The 24,354-nt window shown below is 47.7% G+C and overlaps 1 protein-coding gene across 6 annotated transcripts in view; it reads right to left on the minus strand.

Annotated features, from left to right (window-relative positions):
• Positions 1-471: 471 nt before the first annotated feature.
• The window catches only part of LOC128890869 (potassium voltage-gated channel protein Shal), a 76,259-nt gene continuing 52,376 nt past the window's right edge, over positions 472-24,354 (minus strand). The window contains exons 5-7 of one of the 6 annotated variants that reach the window (XM_054149816.1): positions 10,959-11,042; positions 5,578-5,851; positions 472-2,175 (exon numbers count right to left, since the gene is read on the minus strand). In XM_054149816.1, coding sequence (XP_054005791.1) covers positions 5,711-5,851; positions 10,959-11,042 — 225 coding nt within the window. In that variant the 3' untranslated portion in view covers positions 472-2,175; positions 5,578-5,710. Of the gene's footprint in view, positions 2,176-5,577; positions 5,852-9,469; positions 9,524-10,958; positions 12,348-16,362; positions 16,414-24,354 lie in introns of those variants that run through there. The other 5 variants (XM_054149817.1, XM_054149818.1, XM_054149821.1 and 2 more) reach the window with 5 other exon arrangements.

Consider the following 24,354-nt stretch of genomic DNA (forward strand, 5'->3'; position numbering starts at 1 on the left):
TATCGATAAAGTAATTTTAAAGCGCGTCGCGGTCGGATCAGCGTCGAAATTACGTGCACTTACCATTACGTTTCCAAAGAGTTCCAAAAGAGGATGGCTCGGTGCCTCGAAGAGGTTAATCTCCCACTCACTCAGTCAGGCACGCATTCTAGTTTGAAATTATTGATTTAGAATTTATTTTATTGCGCGACGCAAGGGTGCTGCAAGTGTGCGTGTGTGAGTTTCGTAGCGCGTAGGTACGTGTGTCCCTCTCCTGTGGGTCTTTCCATGCTTACTCGCATTCTCGAGTGTCTATGATTGTATTCGTGTGTCTGTCTGTCTCTGTGTATGTGTGTATGTGTGTGTGTGTGTGTGTAAGTTTACCTGTTTAATATATCTGTATTTTTATGTAGATATAATATATATAATATATTCCATTCTTCTTTTATTTGCAATTATAATATAATATATCCTCTCTCTTTTTTGTTCATATTCGCTCGCGTAGATCGATTACAATTAATTACAAAGTTAATTACAGACAACACGAGACTCCCCTAACCGGCTTCACGATTATTTACAACGATCATTCAACGACGCCGGGCATCGTTGAATTAAAACACCGATTCTTCGTAGCTTCCTGTCGCTCGAGGGAGACTTCCTCTGAAATTCTAAAACCGTTTCACCCCCTAGGCGAGCGCGGGTCGATTGTGGATTCATCGATCCTCCCCGGATAGTTTTCTGCCGCACGGGGATTAATTTCGCGATACGAATGGTCGACGAGATACTATCGCGGTCGAAATAAATAAACAACCGTCGGTAACGACGACGAAACACAACGATCGACCCGACGCCGATTCCAATCAGGGCGCAACGGTGGAATCGATAAATTACCATTTAAAGGAACAAAAATTAAAGAAAACAGGACACTCTTCGTAGAGTTTTGAAAGAACGAGGGCATCATCTTACTTTATTTAAAGTACCAAGGTACGTGGGTCCCTACCGACGAGGATATCTTGCTTCCCTTGCGCTTTGTAAGTCCAAAGGGACCCTCTATCGATCGATTCCGCAAGGATACAACTCTAATCGTCATTACGTTTTACGACCGCCATCGTACAGCGTCTTTCACTTTCTTTTTCTTCTTACAACGCTCCTCTTGACGAACCTCCCGACCAACCTTCTCCTCCCCTATCCTTAAAATTATCGTTTGCTCGGTTAAACCTACCGAATTAAGAGACTCCTTGAAAACAGCGCCGATCAATTTCCGCAGTGTCCTTGCACCGCGAACGCTTCTCAAAGATCGATTCTCTTACGGCTACCAGGGATGTCGCTTATCTAACGAGTCGCGCGATCTGCGCCCGACGACCGTAGCCGCGATGCTTCTTATTTTTATCTTCGTTCGGCATCCGACGATCCTTCGTTCCGTTCCCCCGATTTTCCTCCCCCGGGTCGACTATCATCGCCGAAGAAAATTTAGATGACGTACGCACGCGACAAAGTCCCCGAGAGAAGATAGTTCCACTTCGCAGCATCGAATAGGAGGTAAACATTTCCATCGTAAAAATAAGCGAACAAAATCCCTGCCAGCGATCGAGCTTCCTCGCGACTACGGTCGTGTTTCGCCGATCCGCGCGAACGCGGATCCAGGAAGTAACGCGAATTGCGGAGACCGCGCCAGCCGTCTTCGGAAGTCGAGTTCGCGGTGCTTTTCAGCGACGATTTCAATATCGAACGAATCGAATGCCGATCGTTGAACGCATCTTCTTCGACTGACGTTCATCGTATCTGCTGTTCGATCCTGTTTTGGCGACAAAGGGGCAGCTGTCACGTATACGAGGCGAGGTTCAAATTCGCCGATCCTCGGTTTCGCCAGAGGAACGGATTGAACAAGATGTGCAACCGCGTATGCGCGCATTAACAAACGATCGTTCTCGAAAACGCGGGGATTTCTGGATCCGAGGAATATCTTGGAGGCCTCTTCTCGTCGCGACGTCGTCGTTCCGTGTAGAGATCGTGCGGGAACGTTGCTCTCCTAGAACGAGCAACCTTCGTCCTCCTAGAAGGCGTCGCGAATCGTCGATTCTCGAACCGTTCCCGGTTCGTCGAACGTTTTGTCAGCGGCTTCGCAGGTTCCTTTTCCGCTCTTGTCGAGACACCACCGACTTTCCGTTCTCTCGCTCTTCATTTTCTTCGCTGAAACTAAAAGCGCCGCGGTGTACTGGCCGTGGCTGCGATACACGGTCGTTCGATAGTTGGATCGAGGCGCTCGATCGAGTCTCTGATTCCACGAGTATGCCTCGCTGCCGGCTCGGTGGTCTTTCGAGATGAAACCGATGGTTGAGATCGCCGAGCAAATTGGTGATTTCATTTTCCTGATTCGCTTTTTCGTCGAACTTTCCACAGCTTTCCAGCCGACTCCCTTCGTTGCTGGATCAAGATTCGAGTTTTCGACGTTGCGGATAGTCCAAAAAAGTTTTAAACGAGGACGAGGGTAAATTCGAAGGAGGGTCGGAATATAAATTTGTGTACGTAATCAATTGGAAACTGGCGAGGCTTATTCGATACGGTCCGTCATTCGAAAGTCTACGTAAAAGAAGAAGTAATTATTTATCTTATTTTTTGTTTACTTTCCGCAAGTCTTAAATATATTCCGCGTGTACGTTTCCCCGCGAAAGAGAAATAGAGGAGGCGTCTGAATCAAAGGAAGTACGTGTCCCGCGCGAATCCGTTTTTCGATCGTTGCTTTCGCCTGGGGCTTACCACTCGCGACGTTTCAGGAAGCCGGACAAGTTACCGCGGGAAAAAGCAGGCCTCTCCTTCGGAAGTCGGTCACGAGTTGGAAGAAAGAGCCGATTGTTGAGCGAAGAGCAGCCCTGGCAAAACTGAGCGCCGTGCCGCGGCGACTAGAGAGGACGAAAAGAGAGCAGAGCGGCTGGTCTGCTCGAGTGTCCCCGAGTGGGGAAAGCGAAGCTTCGTCAGGGAAGTGGACCCGTGCCGGGCAGACACTGAGTTTGCCAGCGCTCGTCGGAAAAGAAAAGCCGATCGAAATAACACGCTCGACCAGTAGATAGTGTCGACTCGACCCTGATCGATAATCGCCGCTGGAATATTTGTGCTTGATATCAAAAAATACGCTAAAGGTAAATTGTAAGTAATCACTGACTCCATATCTTTGTTCGCATATGCCTACCAAAGTTGGAATTTCTCTATTCCTTCTATGTAGCAGCAAGTTCAAACCTATCAAATTTAGTAACCAATCGCACGAATTACACTCGCCCGACGACCTTACTTTCCTCGTTCAAGAGACGTCCGCTTCCTACAAAAAAACATCGGCCATTAACCGAAGGGACAGAAGAGGAGATTCCCTGAGACGAACCACGGTCCAAACACGGCGCGATTTGAACAAGAATCAGGAAGCCGCGGAGAAGCTGGGATAGCGGAGAAGGGGGTATCACCTGTGCAAATTTGCCTTCGACCTCGTTTCCGGGGATCAGCTCCTTTCTCCGGGCTCTCGTCGCTCTTCAGTCGAGCGCTCGAGCCCTCTCGCGAGGCGATATTCGAGTAACACGCTCCGCCGATCGATGATTGGCCGATTCATCCGCTACGTAGCCGGAAACGGGGTCGAATCACGGCCGCGTACGGTTCCCGGAGCTTATCGGCCAGCCGAAATTACACTGTAAACGCGATTAAATGGGAAGTTGAGTGCGAGCGAAGTTCAACAATGTTGCGAACCGCTCCGCTAAAATGTTCAACAATATTGCACGTTGTGAAGAGGGAAATTTAAGGGAAAGGATACCAGGAAACGAAGGAAAATTAAAGGGAAAATTTCCACGAAGCTATATATGACGTCACTGTTTCAGAAAAACTTATTAATACTGTACTAAAGCCTGATGTTTTGGAACGAAATACGACTTCGTTTACTTCCGAAGGAAATAAATTTATAGATAAACAGCAAATTAGTTTAAAAGTAAAATCATACTCACCAATGAAAGGTATACTAAGTGATTGCATGATTAAAAAACTTGCGCCAGTAATTAAGTACGAATAATTACCGAAAATCTTCCGAAATAGCGACGAAAAAAATGCGATCTCATTTTTGACCAAACCACCTTAATTGCGTTTTCCGCTACCGATGAACCTCGATGGTGTCGTTTAGTCTACTAGTCGTTGCGAAGACTCTTCTCCCTGAGATCGCTGTCGCAGCACGAAGGGGTGGATTAATCGATTTAAGAAAACGAGGACGAGGAATGCATTTTTCGAGCACCTCTAACCATGGAAGACCCAATATTATTGCGAAACGCACGATTTACGAATTCTACTTGGATGAAACACTCGTTAAAGGAGTCACAAACCCGTGATCGGGTCACAAAGCGGGCGATATTTCGGGATAGACCAGGCGCGAGCGTTTAATTTGGACGTATATGGACCAACGTGGACGTCGATGGCGCAGTGTTAGGGTCGAGTCAACATTCAGCTTGCAGTTTCGATCCCTGAATAAACGTGGTCAGAGTTTCATCTTGGAAATGGTCTGACCGGAACTAGCAGCGGACGGGCGCTATCAAAGCAGCTTTGTGGCGTTTCCCGAACACCGTGACGAAGGCTGCGCTAATGTTGACCGACAATGGCAGGCAAAGCCATCGCGGACCGGAAGGACAGGTCCGGTGCGAACTCCTGTTCGACCTAACCCCCGAGGTAGCCGCTACAATCCATTTTGGCCTTGTTCTTAAAAGTGGACGATTTCTAGCGTCGACATAAGATACTTCCTCGTTTTGATGAGTTTCCATGTTTGCTCGTTCGCAGTCTCAACCATCGAGTTTCCTCTGGTCCGTACGTTCACGACGAGGAAACGATCGCTCGTCGAGCACCCCGATCCTGTTGTTTTCTTCGTCGTCGCGATAAAAGCAAACCCCGATGATACGTCTTCGTGGACGAACGGTAAGCTCTCGGCTGAGGCGGAACGGTAGCTCCTCGGCGAGGGCGATAAAGCTTGATCAACGTCAACAACGGAGGACTTTGGCGTGGATTTAAGAGGACAACGCCTCGCTAAATCGTGGCTGCGGACGCCGTACCAAGCCTGACAGCGTCCGCGTAGATCTCGCGGCGTCCGTTCGATCGCGGAATCGATATCGCCGAAGAAAACAAATTTTTGACAAACGTTTAAGTTGCGCGCAAAGTCGGCAATCCCTGATTCGAAGACAATGAAAATTAATGAAAGATTGGCTACTTTTGGTGGCCCGCGATCCGCAACTGTTGCTGTAAATAATGCAAAGGTTAAGAGGCGTTAATGGCAGAGAATGTGAACCGGTGGAAGTAGCCTTGTCCCAGGATTTCGTTCGTTCCAAGTTCTCAACTTACGTGCATAAGAGATTCAGGTATAAGAAAAGAATAAAAGGAAACGAGGGCGGTAAATTAATTCGAAACTTGAACGTGCTTGAGTTGCAGGATTGGCAATTCGAAAAAGACGACAAAGTTCGGCGAAGAGCAGCCGTAAAAGCTCTGCGTACGAAATCGTTGTCACGGATCCGGGAATCCTCGACCACTTCCGGCTCGGCCACGAGAAGCGTTACATCGGGCAAGAAAAGATCGTGAATGCAGGCTCACCGTTCTTCCGGCCGGTCGGCCATTGTTCTTTCATCTTTCATCGAGTAGAAGAAGAGGACGGTGGTTGGTTTGTTAAAGGTGATTTTTGTTCGTAATAGCGGATATGGTGATCGTGATTGGTCTCGATCTCGACTCAAGCGGTCTCCGATACCGGAAGCGGTGACTGTCCACCGGAAGTAGTCATTGCAGGCGCGGTGTTGACTGTGTTGCTTGGGACCGGAAGTGGCTGTAGGGCCTGCATATCACAGGTGTGGGAACCGCGCTTCTTTAGGTCCTGGAACAATTCGCATTTCGGAAATGTTTCAATTTAGACTCTTCGTCCATCTTTCCACATCGTTGCTCTCTTTATCTCGAGAGTCTTTCCGATAATTCTTCCGAGACTCTTTCTCTCTCTTTCACCCCGTCTCTACCATCCTTTCATTCTCTCTCTGACTTCATTCTTCCACGCTCTCTCTCTCTCTCTCTCTCTCTCTCTCTCTCTCTCTCTCTTTTTCTCCCCGTTTGCTTCTACGTTTCTAGAACGACTATCGAAACTAATCGTAAGTCGGATTACGCTATACTTCGCGCCTCCTCCCTCTACCTCCCCCCTCTCCTTCGTTCGCCCTCTCTCTCGTTTTTCTCTCTCTATTTCGTGGTCGTGTAATTTTCCCAAGCCCATCGATCCCGCGAATTTCAAACACGGAACACCGTGCGATCCCTTCTCCGTTTTTCCGCGAACGATACCGTAAATGCTACTCGTCGTATGAAATGAAATGAGATGCGATCGCGGGCAGCGTCGAGCCCGTGCCATCGACAGATCTCGAAAGCTTTTCTCGCGCCGTAAAAAGAAAAGAAACAACGGAAGAACAAGAAATCAAAGGCTGTCGTTCAAAATTCTGGAGATCGGCGTATCCGATGCCACGTCCGAGGCTCGCGGACCAGTTTCCGAGCGAGTAAGTATCGCGAAGTTGAAGTGTCACGAGCGAAGAGAGACGTCGAGAGGAAGAGAGGAAGAATGAAAGAGGCGCGCGGGCCACGTGCAAACAATACAAGAGAGAACAGAACAGATTCATGCGGAGAACAGTGAGATACATGTAACGACGTCGAGAAATTGGAAAGCGGACAACGGTCCTGCCAACAGAGCAATCCAACAAGAGCAACAGTGACAGTAATAACAGAAGGAAAGAAAAGGTAACAGCGATACGCAACAGCAACAACAATAGACTAATGGTTGACGAACAAAAAGAACTTACAAGAGAAACAGTGGTGACGAAAGGTGGATCGATCGATTAATAAAAGCATGCCAAGTGCAGTACGAATGATCGTTTCGACGAGCCACTAATTACAAGACGAGTGCCTCTGATTCTTATCGACGTCGCGAGCACGGTTCGTTTTCCGTTCCGTGGTGAATTTCCAAGCGAATTCGCATCGTTCATCCCCATTTCTCCCGGATTTACTCGCATGTGCAATTGTGCGTCGATGCTGTTTTTTTTTTTTTTTTTGTTTTCGTTTCTTTGAACAGTGGCTGTGCGCGATACCGATGCTAGACCGTAACAATTTCGAATAATAAACGCGAGTTCACGATGCAGTGCGTCGCATACGGTGCATTCGAACTTGCTTCGAAGTTATGGTACGTACGTCGAAGCTTCGTCGGCGCTCGGTAGTTGGCTCAACATCTTACGGGAATAAAAGCGATCCGTGCCTGTAAGCAAAGCTTTCGGGTTCGCTTCTCTTACCGATCGAAGCGAACTTCTCGCCAAGCGTCTCGAATTTATCGTACGATAAAGTATAAAGTATAAAGTAGCTTCCAACACGTTACGGTGTGCGTTAGAGTAGTACCAAGAGAAAAAAGTGTAAGGCAATCGATCGTCGGTCGCGATCGGTGACGAATTCGTTTATGGCCCCCGAATCCTTCGAGGTGCTTGAAAATTATTTTACAGGTTCGGACGTGACCAATTCGAACGTCAGGGTCCATGGAATCCGTCAACGGTCCCCGACGACAGCGGTAAGCTTAATAACGATGGAAGAAAAATTAGATTTTCAATAAAGTCCTACGACGTGAACATTAAGATTCCTGGGACACCTGCTCGATCGCAACGATACCAGTTCTCTCGCAGCCAGCTCGTAAATTAAAGGCAAATAATGGCGAACAGATATAAAAACGAGAATGGTCGGCCGCGTCGACAGCCGCATCCGGAAAACGTTGGGCGTCCCGGTAAATCCGCCAACTGCATCCGTGCACCGCAATGCAGTTCTCCTTCTCTGTCTCTCTTTTTCGTGCGAGCGCAAGTCGGCGTGATAGTCGTCGTCTTCTCGACGTCGTTCGACGAGCGTCGTTAATCCTTTTCAGCCGGCCCGTCCATGACGGTGATATCCGTCTGGTCGGTCTTTCTGTCGCAGCGCGCTGCATCGTCCGCGCGATGCAGCCGTCATCGCGCGTGCACGATTCAAGGCTCGTTCGCACGGAAATCTGTGTCGCAGGCGACACCGTCGCGAGCTTAATTTCTTCGTAAAATGTTATCGTTCGACGCTGCAATTTTTTTTTGTTAACGTAGCAGTACCCGAACTTTCCTTGATAGTTGGAATCGCGTCGAGAATAGTAATCCAAGATTCCTAGGAAAGGAAGGATAAATTGATCGCTCTCCTCGTTAACCTACGAATACGAATAGGGGCTCGTTAAGAGTCGAACAGATATAGCGTTGATCCATCGTCGCTGGCGATCGTGCGACACAAATCGCCATGCGAACGACGCTTTCGGTGGTTGTCGCGTTGCTTCTTTTCCCTCGTGACGCACGTAGATTTCTTTTCGTGGCGCGTGCTCGCGTTATTTCGGTTGCAGCGAGACGCGAATTCCGCGATTGATCGCCCGCTGGCTAGGTTTGCACGCGTCGTGCACGGAGAACGAGATGACTCGTGCCGACGATCTAAACGGCGATATTCGGCTAAAATGCGACGTATCAAGTTCGACCTAAACTTAGAATTAACACGGGGAGATACTTTGGAATGAAACAAGGTAAAATAAAAGTCATCCGGGTCTTGTACCTACTCGCCTCCGCGAATCGATCCTTTTAACGCTACCGACCATTTTTCTTGACCGTCACTGATTCTCTCCGGCACAGAGTGAATCCATCTCTCAAACGGTCTCCCAACGAGAGGTGTTCGCCTGAATCGCGAAAAAACCGTATGTTCGCGAGAGCCACGTACGCGGCGCGCATTTGCGCTGGGCCACGTCGTATTAACGCGATACAAGGAAAACGCATTAGGAGGAACTACGGATGCGGGATAACGGAGAGGGTAAGAGCAACGCGGCGCTAGAGAATCGACCGTGACGTTTGAATTCCGGTTCGACGTCTTTCACGACCTAGCGCATTAATCACCGTTTGACGTGGCGAGGATGAGATGGCTAGCTTATCAAAGATACGAGAGGATTAATCGCAGCACGCGCTGCAGAAATTGCAAAGGTGGTGGGGTGGTTGAACCCGATCGCGCGATAAGACATAGAGCTGCGAAGTTCCGCTAGCGATGAACAAAATCGGACGTGTAGCGACAAATTTCTATTCGTTGTACGAAAACAACACCTGACGATTAAATTAATTTTTATCTACGGTACCATGGCGTCCGTTTCGAACAACGCGAGCAAAGAGCGAATCCTCGGCGTTTTTCCGTTCCTCTGAGAATCTCACGAATTCGCAAGCGAACGAAAAAGAGAGAGCTGCCGTTGAACGATGCTGGAGAAGCGTCGTCGCGGCAAAAAGCGCGTAAAACTGAATTCGCTGGTACCGCAAATTTCCGGGATTTACCATGATTCGTTGACCTCCCTTTCCGCTGGTGAACGCTTCCTACTTCGATCGTCTCCTAAAAGAGAACCTAGTCTCTCTTTCTCTTTCTCTCTCGCTCTCCGCTGTTTCGATCCGACAAGATTCAAGTCTTGGCATCCTAGGTGCAACATCGCTCGATGGGAAGCTCGCTTAAAATAAAAGAAACTGGAACTAGAAGCGAGTAGCGGTACTCGAAGCTGAGAAGTAAAGGGGGTTGGATCGAGGGTCGAGGACCTGGAGTCATCGGGATTCGCCCTAGTTGGATGCATACGTAAAGGGGATCAACGAGAGAAGCGAAGAAGCGTTGCTGGGTCGCGCGAGAATGCATAAATCAAAAGCCAGATCAAGAATCAGCCACAACGAATAGGGTTCGGGAGTAGGCACCATGCCAGAAGGACTTCGCGTCCGGAAGGATTTCCGTCTTCCTTTCGGGGGATGGGCAACTGCGAGAGAAAGTAAAAGTAAAAGTAAAAGTAAAAGTAAAACGACGGACGGGGAATCCGAAACGTCGATGGAAAGTAGCCTCTGCGAGGGGCAAACCGAAAATCTTGTGAAAAGGAAGAAAAAGAGCGGTCGAGGGTAACCGAGAAATGAAGCGTTGCCAGAAAGAAACCAAAGACGGAACCGAACCCGAGGAAAACGTACGCGAAATGAAAAGTGTCGCGTGTAATAGAGAAGCAGGGATGGGAAGTGTTTCTCGGGAGTAAGCAGACACCCAGAAGCCAATCCAGGGATCAGCCACGCGACACGATATATTCTCGACCACCGAGGGGATGCATGGGGTGGTCCCGTGTGTCCTTCGTCCTCGTCCTTCCGTCGAAGGACAAGAAGAGGTTGCGTCGTATTTTTCCAGTGGTCATACAAGTATCTTATACACATCTTATAAACAACGTGGAAGATAGTACGCGCGTGCGACGATACGCGCCATCTTAACGTGTAATGCGTGCTCGTATACAACTTGAAACACACAGCTGACACTCTGATATCGTTGAAAGTTGCCTGAGAAACTGGTATTTAGAAAAAGAACGAAGGAGTTGACGTTGGCGGAAGAACCCGTATGAACGATAGGCGCACGGGTAGATTAAATAAGGCAGAAATACCTTGTCGGGTACGTTCTATTTCTGTCCGTGCTTTGGGATTCGAATCCGGACAATTTTCAGTACAAACAACGACGGAGCTCGCGCTGACGTCGGTCTTCATTGGTATTCCTTCCTGTTCCGTATATTTTTCGTACAGATCTATGATTCGAGAAACGTTTTCCGCCCTACCGATATTTTTATACCTGATGCGAGATCCACGTTCGCCTACAGACGATCGTAAAAATCCACGTATACTCTGCTCCGTGATTGCTTTTCTTCCGAATTCTTTTATACCATTTTTGGTACCGCTTTTACAGTGTACACCGGGTTTACAGTTCCGGATCCCGCATCCCGTGTATACAAGTGAACGCATTACACGCGAGAAACGCGTCAATCACGGCACGCGTGCACGAGAGACAATGAAACGGTACAACAAAGTATATAATGTACAATAATAATTATCATCGTATCCAAAATGGTTTCCAGGTAACACGGTTTTCTTTACCTTTGTCCGCACTTGTATACGATCCCCATATACGAGCACCACTCTATCCTTGCTGTCGTTCGAAGTAAGCTGATAAGACAAGCTCTACAAAGTGGATGATATTCGGTGGCCACGAAAACGTCGCGTGTGAATGTTGTTATCGTAAAGTTTCACGCGATGCGTGTTTGTCGTTTCACGATATATTTATATACGTGTATACGTTTCCATTTTTGCGTATACGTATATTTCATTTCGTGCCATCATCGGAGTCGTCGGCGTATTCTCGTTATCGTGTGTTATATATGTATACGAATGCACATACATATATACGCAAATGTTTATGTATATATTTGTATTTTTTTTTTTTTGTTTTTTGTTTTCAATTCAAATGTCGTCCATGAAATTCCAACGTGAAAGAGAGGAAGAGAAGAGAGTGGGCGCGCGAGAGAGATCCATCCCGTTCATTATGAATTCCGCACGGTTTCACGTGGACGAATTGTTTATTCGATGTTCGTTAGTTTGTTTGTTTGTTTTCGTTTTCATTTCCATGTTCGTTAAAAATTAGTTTGCCCATAGTGGCGAATGAACGGGCAAACAGAGTAGATGCGACGAGAAAGGGTTGCCGATTCGCAGCGAAGAAGAGTAAAACACGGACGTGTTTATTTTCGTGGATGGCCGACGAACGATGACGATGGCCACGCGACGACGATGACAGGAGGACGACGAGACGTCACGGCGGGTCCAGTTTCCACGATGGATGACGATGGTCGGTCGGTCGTCGACGAGCGGGTGGCACGGAAATGAGGAAATAGAAGAATTTCATTGGATTTACATTGTGGAAATTTCGCACTGTGTGTGTCTTGTGTCATTTTTATTTCTATTTTTCGTGTCTGTTCACGCCACTCTCGCGTGACGGTTGTTGTATCGTGACAATTACTATTACGATTATTATTAGGTGTCGCTTAAAATATCCTGGCGTTTCTTCCATGATCTTCTCTACTCTCCGAGCGATCCTTATATTTACACATATCTCTCTATATAGACGTTCCGTTCGATCGACTCGAAATCCGTCTCTAAAACGCATCTCGTGTTTACCTTTCTTTCGAACCGTACACGGCTTCACTCGTCTGTGATTACAGATTTTAATCTATGTGTATTTTTTTTTTTTTTTATGTTTAATTTTGCTTTTTGTTCGTCTTTTACTCTGTTCTATCTCGGTTACACGTTTTTCAGCGTCGTTTTATCGGGGTCTGTTTTAGCGTGCTTTACACTAGACCGATTAAGAAACTTTTAGGCCGCTCAGAACGAGGCCTCGACGAGGTAAGTCCCGTCCATCGCAGCCCCGGTCTGACCCCCTTCGACGCCCGATACTTGGGCCCTTGTCGCTGGGATGTACTGACTGTACGCCTGCTGAAATCCACACCACAAGCACACACTACATTGTTGCACCCTAGGCTCACCTACCCTAAATCTGTTCTACATGGGTCTACGGCGGTAATACGTATATCTCTTTCTCGAGACCGCTTTCTCTACTTTGATTATTTCGCCCTAGCGGAGACAGACTCGCTAGTGTTCGTCTGCTTCGTCTACCCGTTCAGCGATAGATTGTTCCTACGCGGTTTGACGAGACTACGAGTGGGTCGCGAGGATACTCGAAATCTTTCGATCCAAAAACTACTAAACGTACTACCCTTATCATTATTTATAAGACTATACTTTCGTGTACGATATGCGTGGGACAAAGTGACTACGAATCGACTAGTCGACAATCCTACGAAACTGCGCAATGAAACAAGACGCATGGCAAACTAAAGCAAAGATCTCGATGCACTATCGTGGCTACGACTGACATGATCTTCGGTGGGAGTAGCGAGTTCGGCGAGGCGATTGTTCCTGCTTCGATCGTGCCAGGACTATTCTATCTAAACGATCTCGACGGGGTTGAGTCTCGTTCTAGCCGTAACAACGTTCTGCGAACTTCGGTATATATCTTGTTCGTTACAGCGTTTAACTGCAACGGTTCGAATACTTTAAGGTGAGGTGATCTACGTTACGCTCAAACTCGGCGCGAGTTCGACGAGAATCGTTATCCAGGGGAGAGACCCGCTATTTCGAAGAGCGATCTAAAGGGGCAACTCCTATCCGGACATGACCTGTCCGGATGCACGTTTCTTTTTTCTGGGTTAGGTCTGCGTTCGATAACTAGTTTTTAGTTTTATTGACCTAACTTTCCTTAACCTCAACAGTTCGTCATGTTTCCTGTTGCCGGCGTCTAAACGAACTCTGTCTCGTTCGTTATCCGCGTATAGTTTCTATAAGCGTGATCTACGGACAGCTAACTCTCTAGACAGCGTCGTACCTCGGTCAGCAATTTTAGCGCGGACATCGATCACCTACGCTCGCGGCGTTCCATTTAAAAGTAAAACGGGAAGCGATTCGCGTTCGTCGATTACGCGCATCGGTCAGCTGCCGAATGAAACCAGCGAGATGGAGTTAATCGTTGCGTTTAATTAAATTTAATTATCTCGTGTCACAGCTGCCTGCGGGTTTGCGAGCGTCGCGTCCATGGTTGGAACAAAACCAATCGGTCGCTACGAGTCACAACTCGCGGAGAAGTAGCAACGCTTTAACTTTTCAAAATACTTTACAACAAAATACAAACTTTGATTTCTGTTCGAGTGATTCATAGTTCACCGTCTAAAAAGAAAATATGGTTCGTTAGATACTCGAGCGATAAGTGAAGCGACAACTCGTTCGATATTCGTGCGCTCAACGCGTCCAGAACGCGTTACTTTGTAGGTCTCTGTGGACGTCGATCGTCTACGTTCGACGTGTCCGACGGAAATTAACATTCGCGCGAGTGACGAGGAAAATTTCACTGGAAAAAAGTAGATTGATTAAAAGTTGGTGATCCGTTATCGACGATGGAAGGCTGAAAGCGTTCGTTGTACCGATCGAACGACAAGCCTCGCGGTGACGCAGAAGAAACAGCGTTGCGGCTCGCGTTTCCCAACAATTTCAACGCGTCTACCGACCGTTCGTTAATTAATCCCCGTGATTTCAGCGACACTCGTGTCGCGAGGGCCACTGAAAGCAAGTGTTATCGAGAAACAGGGATCGGAAGGGAGGGGAGCGAGTAGATTTACGTCGAGGAGCAATTAAAAACGATTCTCTCTCCCCGTCCCTTCGCGGGCAACTTTTTAACGTTGCAACGTTCGCTGAAAGAGAAAAGTAATTGGAATATCGAACAATCCCGTCGAAGGCGGGTCGTGTCTGAAAATCGTGAAGAGGTTTCGCATTCAAACAGTCCAGAGAACAGAGGTATGCATATCGTATATGCGTAGTAGCACAGGAGTGTAAAGGAGGAACAGTGCCAAGAACGAGAAACAGAGAATCGATATACAACATTTCCCAAACAAGAAAAACTAATCCGAGCTAGCAGGCTTTCGGGGAGAACGATATAAAAAGAGACAGACATGTAACAGTTGACAGTTTTGGGGTCTTACCTTAAACGGACGAGAACTGTTTCTACGGGACGAACCACACACAACGGGTGCCGACAGTGTTTATGTTACAAAATGTACAGACATATTTACAATGTACGCGTGACATTTGTGAGAGAAGTAGGGGAAGAATGCGATAGAATCCCCGATGAAATACTCGTGGAATGATGTAGTATTAGCATCCCGTGTGTATTTCCATATCGATAACAAGAAAAATCTCGAATAGCCAAACGCGACGCTTCACGGTATTACCCGTTGCTGACAACGATTTCGTTTCTCCACGTTCGGGAACACCAGTTGTCGGAACCCCAACTGGTATAGCTTCGAAACGGTCCAAGAGTCCGTTAAGAGGATCGAAAACGATTTCGTAGCTTTTGAGTTCGACCAGTTCCGAAAACAAAGTTCCATCCCTTGGCGACCATAGCGCCGGCTGATACCGCGCGTATATTATTTTATTATTCCTCCCAGCTATTTCTACTCGATTTCTACTCGATCTCTACTTCTCTCGAGTTCTTCAGCTCGAGAGAGATATACGCGTGATCGTTCGCGAGCGTGTCCCGTAGCAGAGTGGATGCTAATGTTACATCGTTTCACCGGCGACGACCGATTAACAGCGCGGTATTACTGGTCGTAAAAATTGACAAACGACAGCCTGTCTTGCCGCGACGTTTACAGCCGGAACCATTGGCAACTTACCTGTTGAACGGTAATTAATTTCACGACGTTGGAACTGACACCGATACGAAGGGGGTGGTGTATGGGCGGAGAAGCGGAACGCGTGATAATTGCAGCCTACCACCCGCAGAGCAGTCGACGAAAATAATTGCGAAAGGTAGACCTTCCAGAATGCGAATCGGGGCATAAACAGATCGATTAATCATTCCGCTGGCAGTAATCGACACGGGCCGACAGGCTGTACCGACTAATTTCTGATTAATTTTCTTTGTCGAGCAGGTTCAAGTTCGACCGAAACACTGGATGATTGATGTAAGAGGAACCGGGCACGAGGAGCTCTCGAATTTCAACGCGACACATATTTCTTTTGACGAACGATGGGAGCTACTGTAAATCACGATCGACGCCGATAACCTCGATGATTAATTATCGCGGCGCGGCGAACATTGCCCGTCCAAGTTAACCCTTTCGGTACAGACGTCACTCGCGCCAAACGGGATTAACTAGGCGACGTACCGCTCGATAATTCGTTACGAATAATTCATCGAAACGTATGCGTTAAATTCGATTGCTCCTCCCCCGCGACGAACAGCTCGACGACGCAATTCTCCGTACGCAAACGCGTATTCTCGAACGACGGAATAAAATGTACACAGGTAAAACACGTTTCACGCGCATTATATACAATATATTTAATCGAACCGACTATTTATACGTATATAGTGTTGTATGTATATACAACGAACCAATCAGTTTCCAATAGTGATCAAACGGAGCAAAACGTGGGAACAATAACCAACATCGATGCCCAAAATAGAAGTCGGCCGGCCTGAATAGCCGAGGTGTCGCGAGCGACGGTTCCCAGGAAGCAGAAACTATGAACCTGTCCGTGGATCTCGGTTCGGCCGTTCGATCGACGTGTTCCGATCGCCAAAGAATCGAATGCAACGAATAAGAAAGAAACGGCGTTTGCTCGTTTTCTCGAGTCCAGCTGCAGATTGCACACGAAACGCTTCCCTTGGTAGGTCGCGACCTTCGACGCTCGGAACGGCCGACTTCCACGTAGCAACGTGAATCGAACTTCCGGGTCGGGAGCACAATTTTCGGTAACAAGGTACGAGCCTTTGAAGATAACAGGAATGCGAGGGTGTTTGGGTGTCGAAAAAGATGGTGCTCGTTACTGGACCGACGGCAAGTGAATTGACGGAGCTTTTCACACGGACACTTAAGATTCAATTTTCTCTTGCCTGGCTGATCTGAAGTGGATGCTCCACTACAGGCTCCTGGTGTTCCTTCGGCTATGCATCATTCATGAAAGCAACTCGTGTTATATTATAATGCGCATTATGAGGGCAATTAATTTGACGCGACTTCGTTCCGTCTATAACGAGTCATCGGGGAGGAAAGTACGGAGCCCGATTCGCCAAAACCCTACACTCTGTTTTCAACGTAGATTCGCGACCCATTTTTCAATCTTTTCCCGAAGTTATACTTAATGCAATCAGCGAGGCCGCCGAAACGAACGTCTCTGGCATAGACTACAAGGTGATACGAGGAGAAGACATATTTAACGTCGATAATTCAAACGGTACAACAAAGGGAGTCGTTATTGGCGTCGATCTTCTACGAATTTCGATTAGCAAATACCATTTAGAAGCATTTAGAGACGTACACAGAGGAAATTTGTTCGGTTCGCGTTTGCTAAAACGGAAGAACGTCAGCTGCTGCGTCCATTCGTTGAAATTTTCGAAACGGGAGGCCGTAAACCGAGGTTCCCCGTTCATTTTACTTTTACGCGGGAATAAAAGTTTCTCGCAACGCGTCCGAAACAGTCGGTCTATCGCGACGGAAACGACGACGGAGACGCTTATTTGGCTTTAAACGCTCCCAATTGTTTGCATTAGCGATTTATCGTCCGGCCGAGCCGCGAGATTTATCGAGGCCTCGCGTGGCAGCTCTTCGCGTACACAGAAGCGCGCGACAGCTTCCAATAATTTAATTGCCATGCGCTGCTTCTTTGAGAGACGTTCTCTTTTATCGATTCCGCGGGAGGTCTTCGGAAAACGGGGAAAAGTTGCTCGTTGGCGGGGCACGTCCGAAAATATTAAACGTCTACTTCTAGCAGACATTGTATTAGGTCGTCCCACAAGTTCGTGCCACTTGATCTCCTCAAATTAAATTATGAAACATGCCTTTAAGTGTTATGAGAAAGGGTAATCTTTCTCGTTTCACAATACTTTCCCACCTTTTTGACATAGTCATTATACCGTCGCTATAAAAATTTTATAATTTTTTTTTTTTATTAAATATTGCCTCAGTCTGCAGTACGAACTTATGGGATGACCTAATATTTCTGTCATCCGTTGATGAAACGCAAGCGCGAAATATGTTCGTTCTCCTCGTAACCACGTGAAAATCGTGCCAGAGTGTCAGCGATCTTTTTTGCTGGCGCTCCTCGATCATTGTACGATACCGTACACCGTACACCTGGTCAAAAAAGCAATCGTGGAGGCCCGAGGAAGATTCACGATCGAGTCGGAATAAAAATTCGCTGATCTTAGCGTTCTCTCTCTCGAGAGAGAAGCTTTTTAATATTTTCACTGGAAATCGTTGAGCCGGGAACTCTCGAGCTCTCGGAGTTCCTCGCTCGACGAAAATTTGCCGGGACTCGACTACCACCTCGAGCGAACTCGAAAAAGCTTGTAGAAAAGATGAAAAAGGTTCCAGAATCCACCGTACGCGTGCCGAGACATCGAGCGGTTCTCCTAAACTTCCGAAACGTTAAACTGCCCTTTTTCTAAAGACACTCGAAACGGAAAAGTTTCCCAACATACGGAGAAAACTTTTCCTAATCTGCGAGGAGTGCGCAATTTCTGCTAATCCGGATGCTTGAAGAACCAATTTTCGAATTTCACTTTCTCCTACCGCGAGCGAAACGATTGATCAAAGTGTACGACGGTAAGATTGAAATTCCGACGCGCATCCTTTGAAAATGATACAGGCAGATTATAGGAAAACGAATCTCGTTAAATCGTGCAACGATTTAATCCTACGGTAGAGAGCTATAGACTGGCCTACTTTCCGAAAGCGCTTCGTATACTTTGCGACACCTTCGCTGGTATCCGGACGAGGTCGAACGGACGTCGGGCAACGCGGGAAAACGACCGAGACGCGAAACTCGACAAGGTATCTTCCGTTCGGTAAAAAAGCTTTAAAGAAACCTCTAACCCCTCTTCGCGGGCTCTTCGACGCCAACCAGTGCACGACACGTGTACACACGTACACGTGGAACGAGCATGGACACCCACACGCATTCGCGCGTACGTATATGTACCTGGTGGATGTCCCTAAGGTCAAGGTGACACGTTGCCGTACAATTTTCTAGTCGATAACCGTGCAAGGATGACTGTGTACACCCGTATGAATATCCAACGGACTGCGGTCTAACTCCGCGAACTCGTTTCCGCGTGGTGTCCCTGACGGAAGGAAATCGCGATATTCTCAGCGTCTCGACGTTTCTCTCGCGGGCAGAAGCCGCGGAGACGTCCGACGCCCACCTCTACGGACCGAATCGCGAGAAACGACAGGGACGAGCTCGACGATGCGACGGAAACATTGTCCGTGCGTGACGGTTGCAACTTTGTTTCGTTACGTTTAGTTTTTCGGAGGTGTAACGAAACTCGTTAAAAATTCGTGACGACAATCGAGAAACGATCGGTACTGGAACGGAGACAGTAGCTTTACAACGTCTTCTGTTTTTTATTTTATATCAATTTTCAACTCGTTATCCGGAGAGATCGCTCCCGCCAATCGCAGTTTCCGTTTTGCTTTCTCGATTTCGATCGAATTTATTTGCAAGATTGAAATGCAAGAGTAGGTCCATTGTCCGTGCAGTGAGGGTCGAAAAGACGCGATCGATTAAAAAATCTCATATCCTTTATTTCCTTCAGACATCGTCTCGTTTAAAGATCTTCGATTTTTAAAGAGGAAAACGTCGCAGAACACGGAACGCGCTAACAGATCGTTGGAATGTGTGAGAAACGCGTGTCTTCGAATCCGAAACGCTGTCCTTGGCTCGATTAAGGGTTCGCCGAGATCTGCACGCGAAGGGACAAACTGTCCTGACGAACGAAACAAAGAAAATTAAACACCTTGTGCTGTCGAATAAAAGAAACACCAGCGATTCCAGAGCGATTTATATAAAAATCAAGCGATAACCCTTAATCTTCGTCGAAGGCTCGTCGATACGCGCGAACCGAGGACCCCTTGCGCGATCTGCGAGGCTTTGGAAATATCGAGATCTATATTCCAAGCCGGCTTGCGTCAAAAGTAAAATAAAATGGGCATCGAAGCCCATAAATCTCGCGAATATTCGCGAAACACGATCGTCCACGCACGAACGCGAATTTATGTCGTTGATACTAGGGATCGATTATTCGCGGCGTCGTTGCTTTACCGCGTAAAAGCGATAAATTCCGAAAGGCAATATTTAGTTCGGTAGAGCTTCGGTAAATGTGATCGAAATAGAACATTTTCGTGCTCTTGAAATTTCGAGTTTTGATCAAGCTACAAGCCAGCCGGAATACGAAGCAAAGAGGCGCGATCGTTTCGAACCGACGGCGACGGCGACGGCGATGGCGACGGCGACGGCGAAAGCGAAGGTCGATCCACGAGCGATCGAATAATCGACTCGGCTCTTATATACACTGTTCGTTCCGCGAGCTGCGACCAGGTTTCACCGGTCTCGCCTCGCGGTTGTCGCGCGACGTATTCCTGAACAATTCAAACATTCTTGTCTCGTTGAGCCTATCTACGAAACGGGGTTCTTCCTTAAAGCTAGCTTAGGGCCGAAAGCTCGCACCTTTGGTAAGCCTCGCGAGCCACGGGGCCCGATTCCTTGTATTTCGAGGGTCTGAGAACCTACCACGACCAAACTAAAAAACGAACGCGGCTTCGGCAGTACGCGTCGATGATCGAACGAACAATCGACTTCCTCGACCATCGACCGATGGAACCGCGAACGGAAATACGGTATGCACGAAGCAAAAAGTGATCGTAGACGGCACGATCCATTTTTTCCTGGATTCTCGCGACACACCACGGTTTCGTTTCACCGCGGGATTTCTCTTCTTTCCGCTTCCGTTGGTTTGGCGCGAGAGCTTCTCAGCGTCCCGTGGAACTTGATGGAATTCGAAGAAAGTAAAATGGGGCGTTGATTAATTTGTGCGATCGGACGAGAGGAAGGCGGGCACGAGCTCGGGCATCAGGATTGAATGCGCGGGTTTCGAAGGCGAGCATTAATCTAAAAATGGAAGACATAGGGTAGGGCTGACGAGCGTCAATGCTCCACCTAGGCGGGGACGATAGATTCTCCAATGGAAGACGACGATCCGACCGGGCATCGCTCGATTCGACTCGCGACTGCTCCGGGAAATTCGATGCAACGAACGCGTGGCTCGAGATCGTGACGAAAACAAAGTTTTTCATTCGAAAAATCTACGTACCTCTTATTTATGTACGACTCGTTGGTTAGCTTTAAAAAAAAAAAACTGGACGGAAGAATGCTTGGCCTTGGAATAAAAACGAAATTGCATATCGCGTCCAGTCTGTCATCCATCGAACACGGATAATTCCAAACCAATGGCCCCTCGCGAGCGATCAGTTGCTCGCAACAGTGGCCATAGTCGTTGGTAGCGACTATCTTGAAGTGGCAGAAAGTAAAATCGAGTTTACGTTGCCCTCGTCCTTCGAGATCGACGACCACCGCCCTAAACAAAATAACGTCGCGAACAGAAGACGGAACGGCGAACGATACGGTTCGTTTAATTCCATCGGGGTGGTTAAGGAGTCATCCAGTCGCGTAAAATCTGCCCGCAAGACCTGCACGAAATCCCCGTGGGGGCACAGAAACGTTTCCCTAGAGATATATCGCCGCCTGTCCCGTACGTTTCGACAATTTCGTACACAGAGCCGAAAAGCAGCCAGCGAACGAGGAGGAGCCTACGTACAGCGGCAGGAACACATTTGTTTCGTCGGTGACGGGGCACGTCGAGCCATGCCCGTGTTCCCTCGGTACGTGTATGAATCTTATCATTGATTTAAAGCTGGCAAGGAACACATTTGCCTGCGTGACGCGTTGCATCACGAACGGCTTACGGTTAACGCGACCCGTTCGCACGACGTTAACGTAACGAAAGACCGTCGTAAATGACGGTCGACGTGACGCGCCTGAGACGCGACGATTACGTTCATTTATCATCCGCCAGCTCGACAATTAAAGTCACTTCGAAGTAAACTGGCGAGCTTCTCAGACGCGCTGGAAACTCTTAAGCTGCTGGATCGAAATAGAAGATAAAAATAGATCGTCCGAGGGCGACGTAAATCTTTCAAGATTAACCAAGTGTCCGACAAAGGCGCGCGTTTCCAATCGACGCGTCGCGTCGAGTCCAATTGAAACTGCAACACGAAATCTCGTTTTCGAGGAAGCCGCGCAGAAGAAAACGTACCGCGGAAACGCGAATTAATTGAACGCGAGCTCTCGAGAGTTTCAATTTCAACGACATCAACGACTAGGAGGATAATTGAAGTAAGTGTTCTCCGAAGAAGAACGGGAATCCGTGACCGGGAGGGTCGGCGACGAATTTTCGCGTTAATCGACACGATTATCGCGTCGCGGAACGACGGAAGCTGAGGGAAGGGAAGCCGAGGACGATGGACCACTGAAAAATGGCGTTCGCAGAAGCGAAGAGATAGGAGAGGCACGACACTTAATGGGGTTTCGATGGGGTCTCGTCCTCGATCTGTCAACCGACCAGACCATTTATCACTTCTCATTTTTCCTCGTTAACGTCGCCCCCGGCTACGTAAAAGCTGATTTACGAGTCGATATTCGCCGTTCAGCGTCGGTACGCATCGAATTCTCGATACTAGAAACCCTCTCACCTTTTGAGAACGACCTCGAGCCAAGTGTTAGCATCTTTTTTAACAATTGCGAAACGCGGATGATCACGCGAGTGGATCTCGGAACGTTTCCTGCTCTGAAAACGTGGACAGTTTATAATTTAGATTTCAGACACGATCGCGGGTCACGCTTCGAAGCGTTTCGTTCGCGATTCGCGTAGAATCATCGCTGGGAAACACGTGGGGTCGTCCTTACGAGATAGAGCCGACGAAGAGCTGCTTGCGTGCTTCGGAAGACGTGAGGAAGCTACCCGAACTGCTCGAAGAAAAAGCCGCTCGACCGAAAGAGGTAATATCTAAGGACGATCTACGTATTCTCGTAAAGACCTAGCAATTTCGATCGGAAACGCAGACACACTGGACTTACCAAGACCCCATAGAATACGCTTCGGAATTATGTTCGCGGTTCGATTATCTCTCCGATAAACGTCTTCGACGAATGCCCGTGTTCTTCTGTCTCGGGGAACAGTAAATCCAGTGGTTCTACCCCCGTTCTGGAAGAATCACTACGACATTGATTTAGAATTCGCCGAAAACGGTAGAATAGAGCTAGATAATTTCATTTGGAGCCAGCTTCGGCTGAACACATGCCTAAGGAGAATGAGAACGACAGCCTAAAGCTGATCTACGATAAAATCCTAGTCGTGCCTCGATCGAGAGCGACAACGATTAATCGATTATCTCGTTAAACTGATATGATTCCGATCCCCACGTAACGATCTCAACGCAAAGCGTGAAAAATACGTTGCGACAAGAAAGATAATCGTTTGCTCGAAAGCAAAGAAAACCTTCGAGTAGCGTGTAGTTGCATTGGTCTGTACAGATTCGCCAGAAATTCCGAAGAAAGTAAAATGCGACGGAGACAAAGTGGCAGCATCGGTTCAAGGTATTCGCGAAGGATCCGCGAGGAACGTTGATTAAGCACGGACAATCTCTCGAGCGCGTTCTCCGTCCCTTCGCACTGATTTTGGAGGAATTCCAATCAAATGAATTCCTCTGTTCATGCATCAGCGACACGCCGCGCGCGTCCGTTGATCCTTCCTTTATTTATTACATTCGTAACGAACAATCGCTGCGGAAAGGTACGCTTGTTCTCGTGATTTCCTAGACGAACGGCGTTCGTGAAACGCACCGATTTCGATGAAACTTCACAGCTAGATGGATAACTGGAACATATTTCGATGCCTGGGTATTCGACGTCAAATATCTTTCAGTTCACCCATCGCTATTTAAATTTCATTTAAAGCGGTATTTCTCTCGACCGTACGATCTCGCTTTGCGTACAGTATTTCGCGGAGTTCCGCTCAATCGAGATCGAGTAACCCCGTTTTCTATTCTCTCGAAGGAAAGGCGGCAAAAAATTTTCCACATTTTGTTCCGAACGTCAGGCTTATATCCAGCTCTTATCAAGCGTACCGAACGATCGACGCGCACGAGAGAGATAAAACAGCGAGAATATCACCGGGGAACGAGTGCGAGTTCGAAATTCGAACCCTCGCTGGCAGTGCTCGAGGGAGGGTCGACCTCGCTGGCACGTCCAGAGGTCGTGCTTAAAAATCGGGATTCGACGTCGCTAACAATTGCGATATTTCGCTTTTCGAGAGTTTCAGCCTTTTGTCGCCAGTATCTATCGGAACGAATCGCGTCAATTACCGCGACTCCAAAATCAAAGGGAGATCTTCTATTTTTCCCAATAGTCTCGTTCAACAAAGTTTAATCGAATCCCGAAAATGAATCTCCAAGCGATACGTAACCTAATCGTAACCTGGATCGGAACACAGCCTTTTTGTTCTAGCACCAGATTCGCTCGCAATAAGTGCGATTCGTTTAAAAATCGAGGGGATCGGCGAGAATCGATAGGCCGCAAGATCGCCCAAATTTACCACATCGAAATCCTCGTTATCAGCGAAGAATCGTCTAACGCCAGAAAGCTCGAAGAATAAATAGACGTTGGTAATCTTAAGATTACTTCACAGCTCGGCTATGGATGTTCCTCGATCGAAACTAACAACGGTTACCCTTTACCAGATCGGGGGCTAACCGATCGGGTAGACATCAGTCTCTGTATTCTATTGATAGATCGTTCGTACACTTACGCGAGGAAAAGACTCGACTTTCTCGTTTACCGAAGTAACTCCTGCAACTACTCGATGCTACCTGAACCACCCACAGACTCCATCGCCGTGAAATCTGATTCGTACATGGTTCCAAACAGGACAGCCACATCGATAACCCTGTTGCGTACAGCAACAAGTCCTGCTCTCGAGTCCATCTCGTTG

The sequence above is a fragment of the Hylaeus anthracinus genome, unplaced genomic scaffold (assembly GCF_026225885.1).
Source record: "Hylaeus anthracinus isolate JK02 unplaced genomic scaffold, UHH_iyHylAnth1.0_haploid 12001, whole genome shotgun sequence".
NCBI lineage: Eukaryota > Metazoa > Arthropoda > Insecta > Hymenoptera > Colletidae > Hylaeus > Hylaeus anthracinus.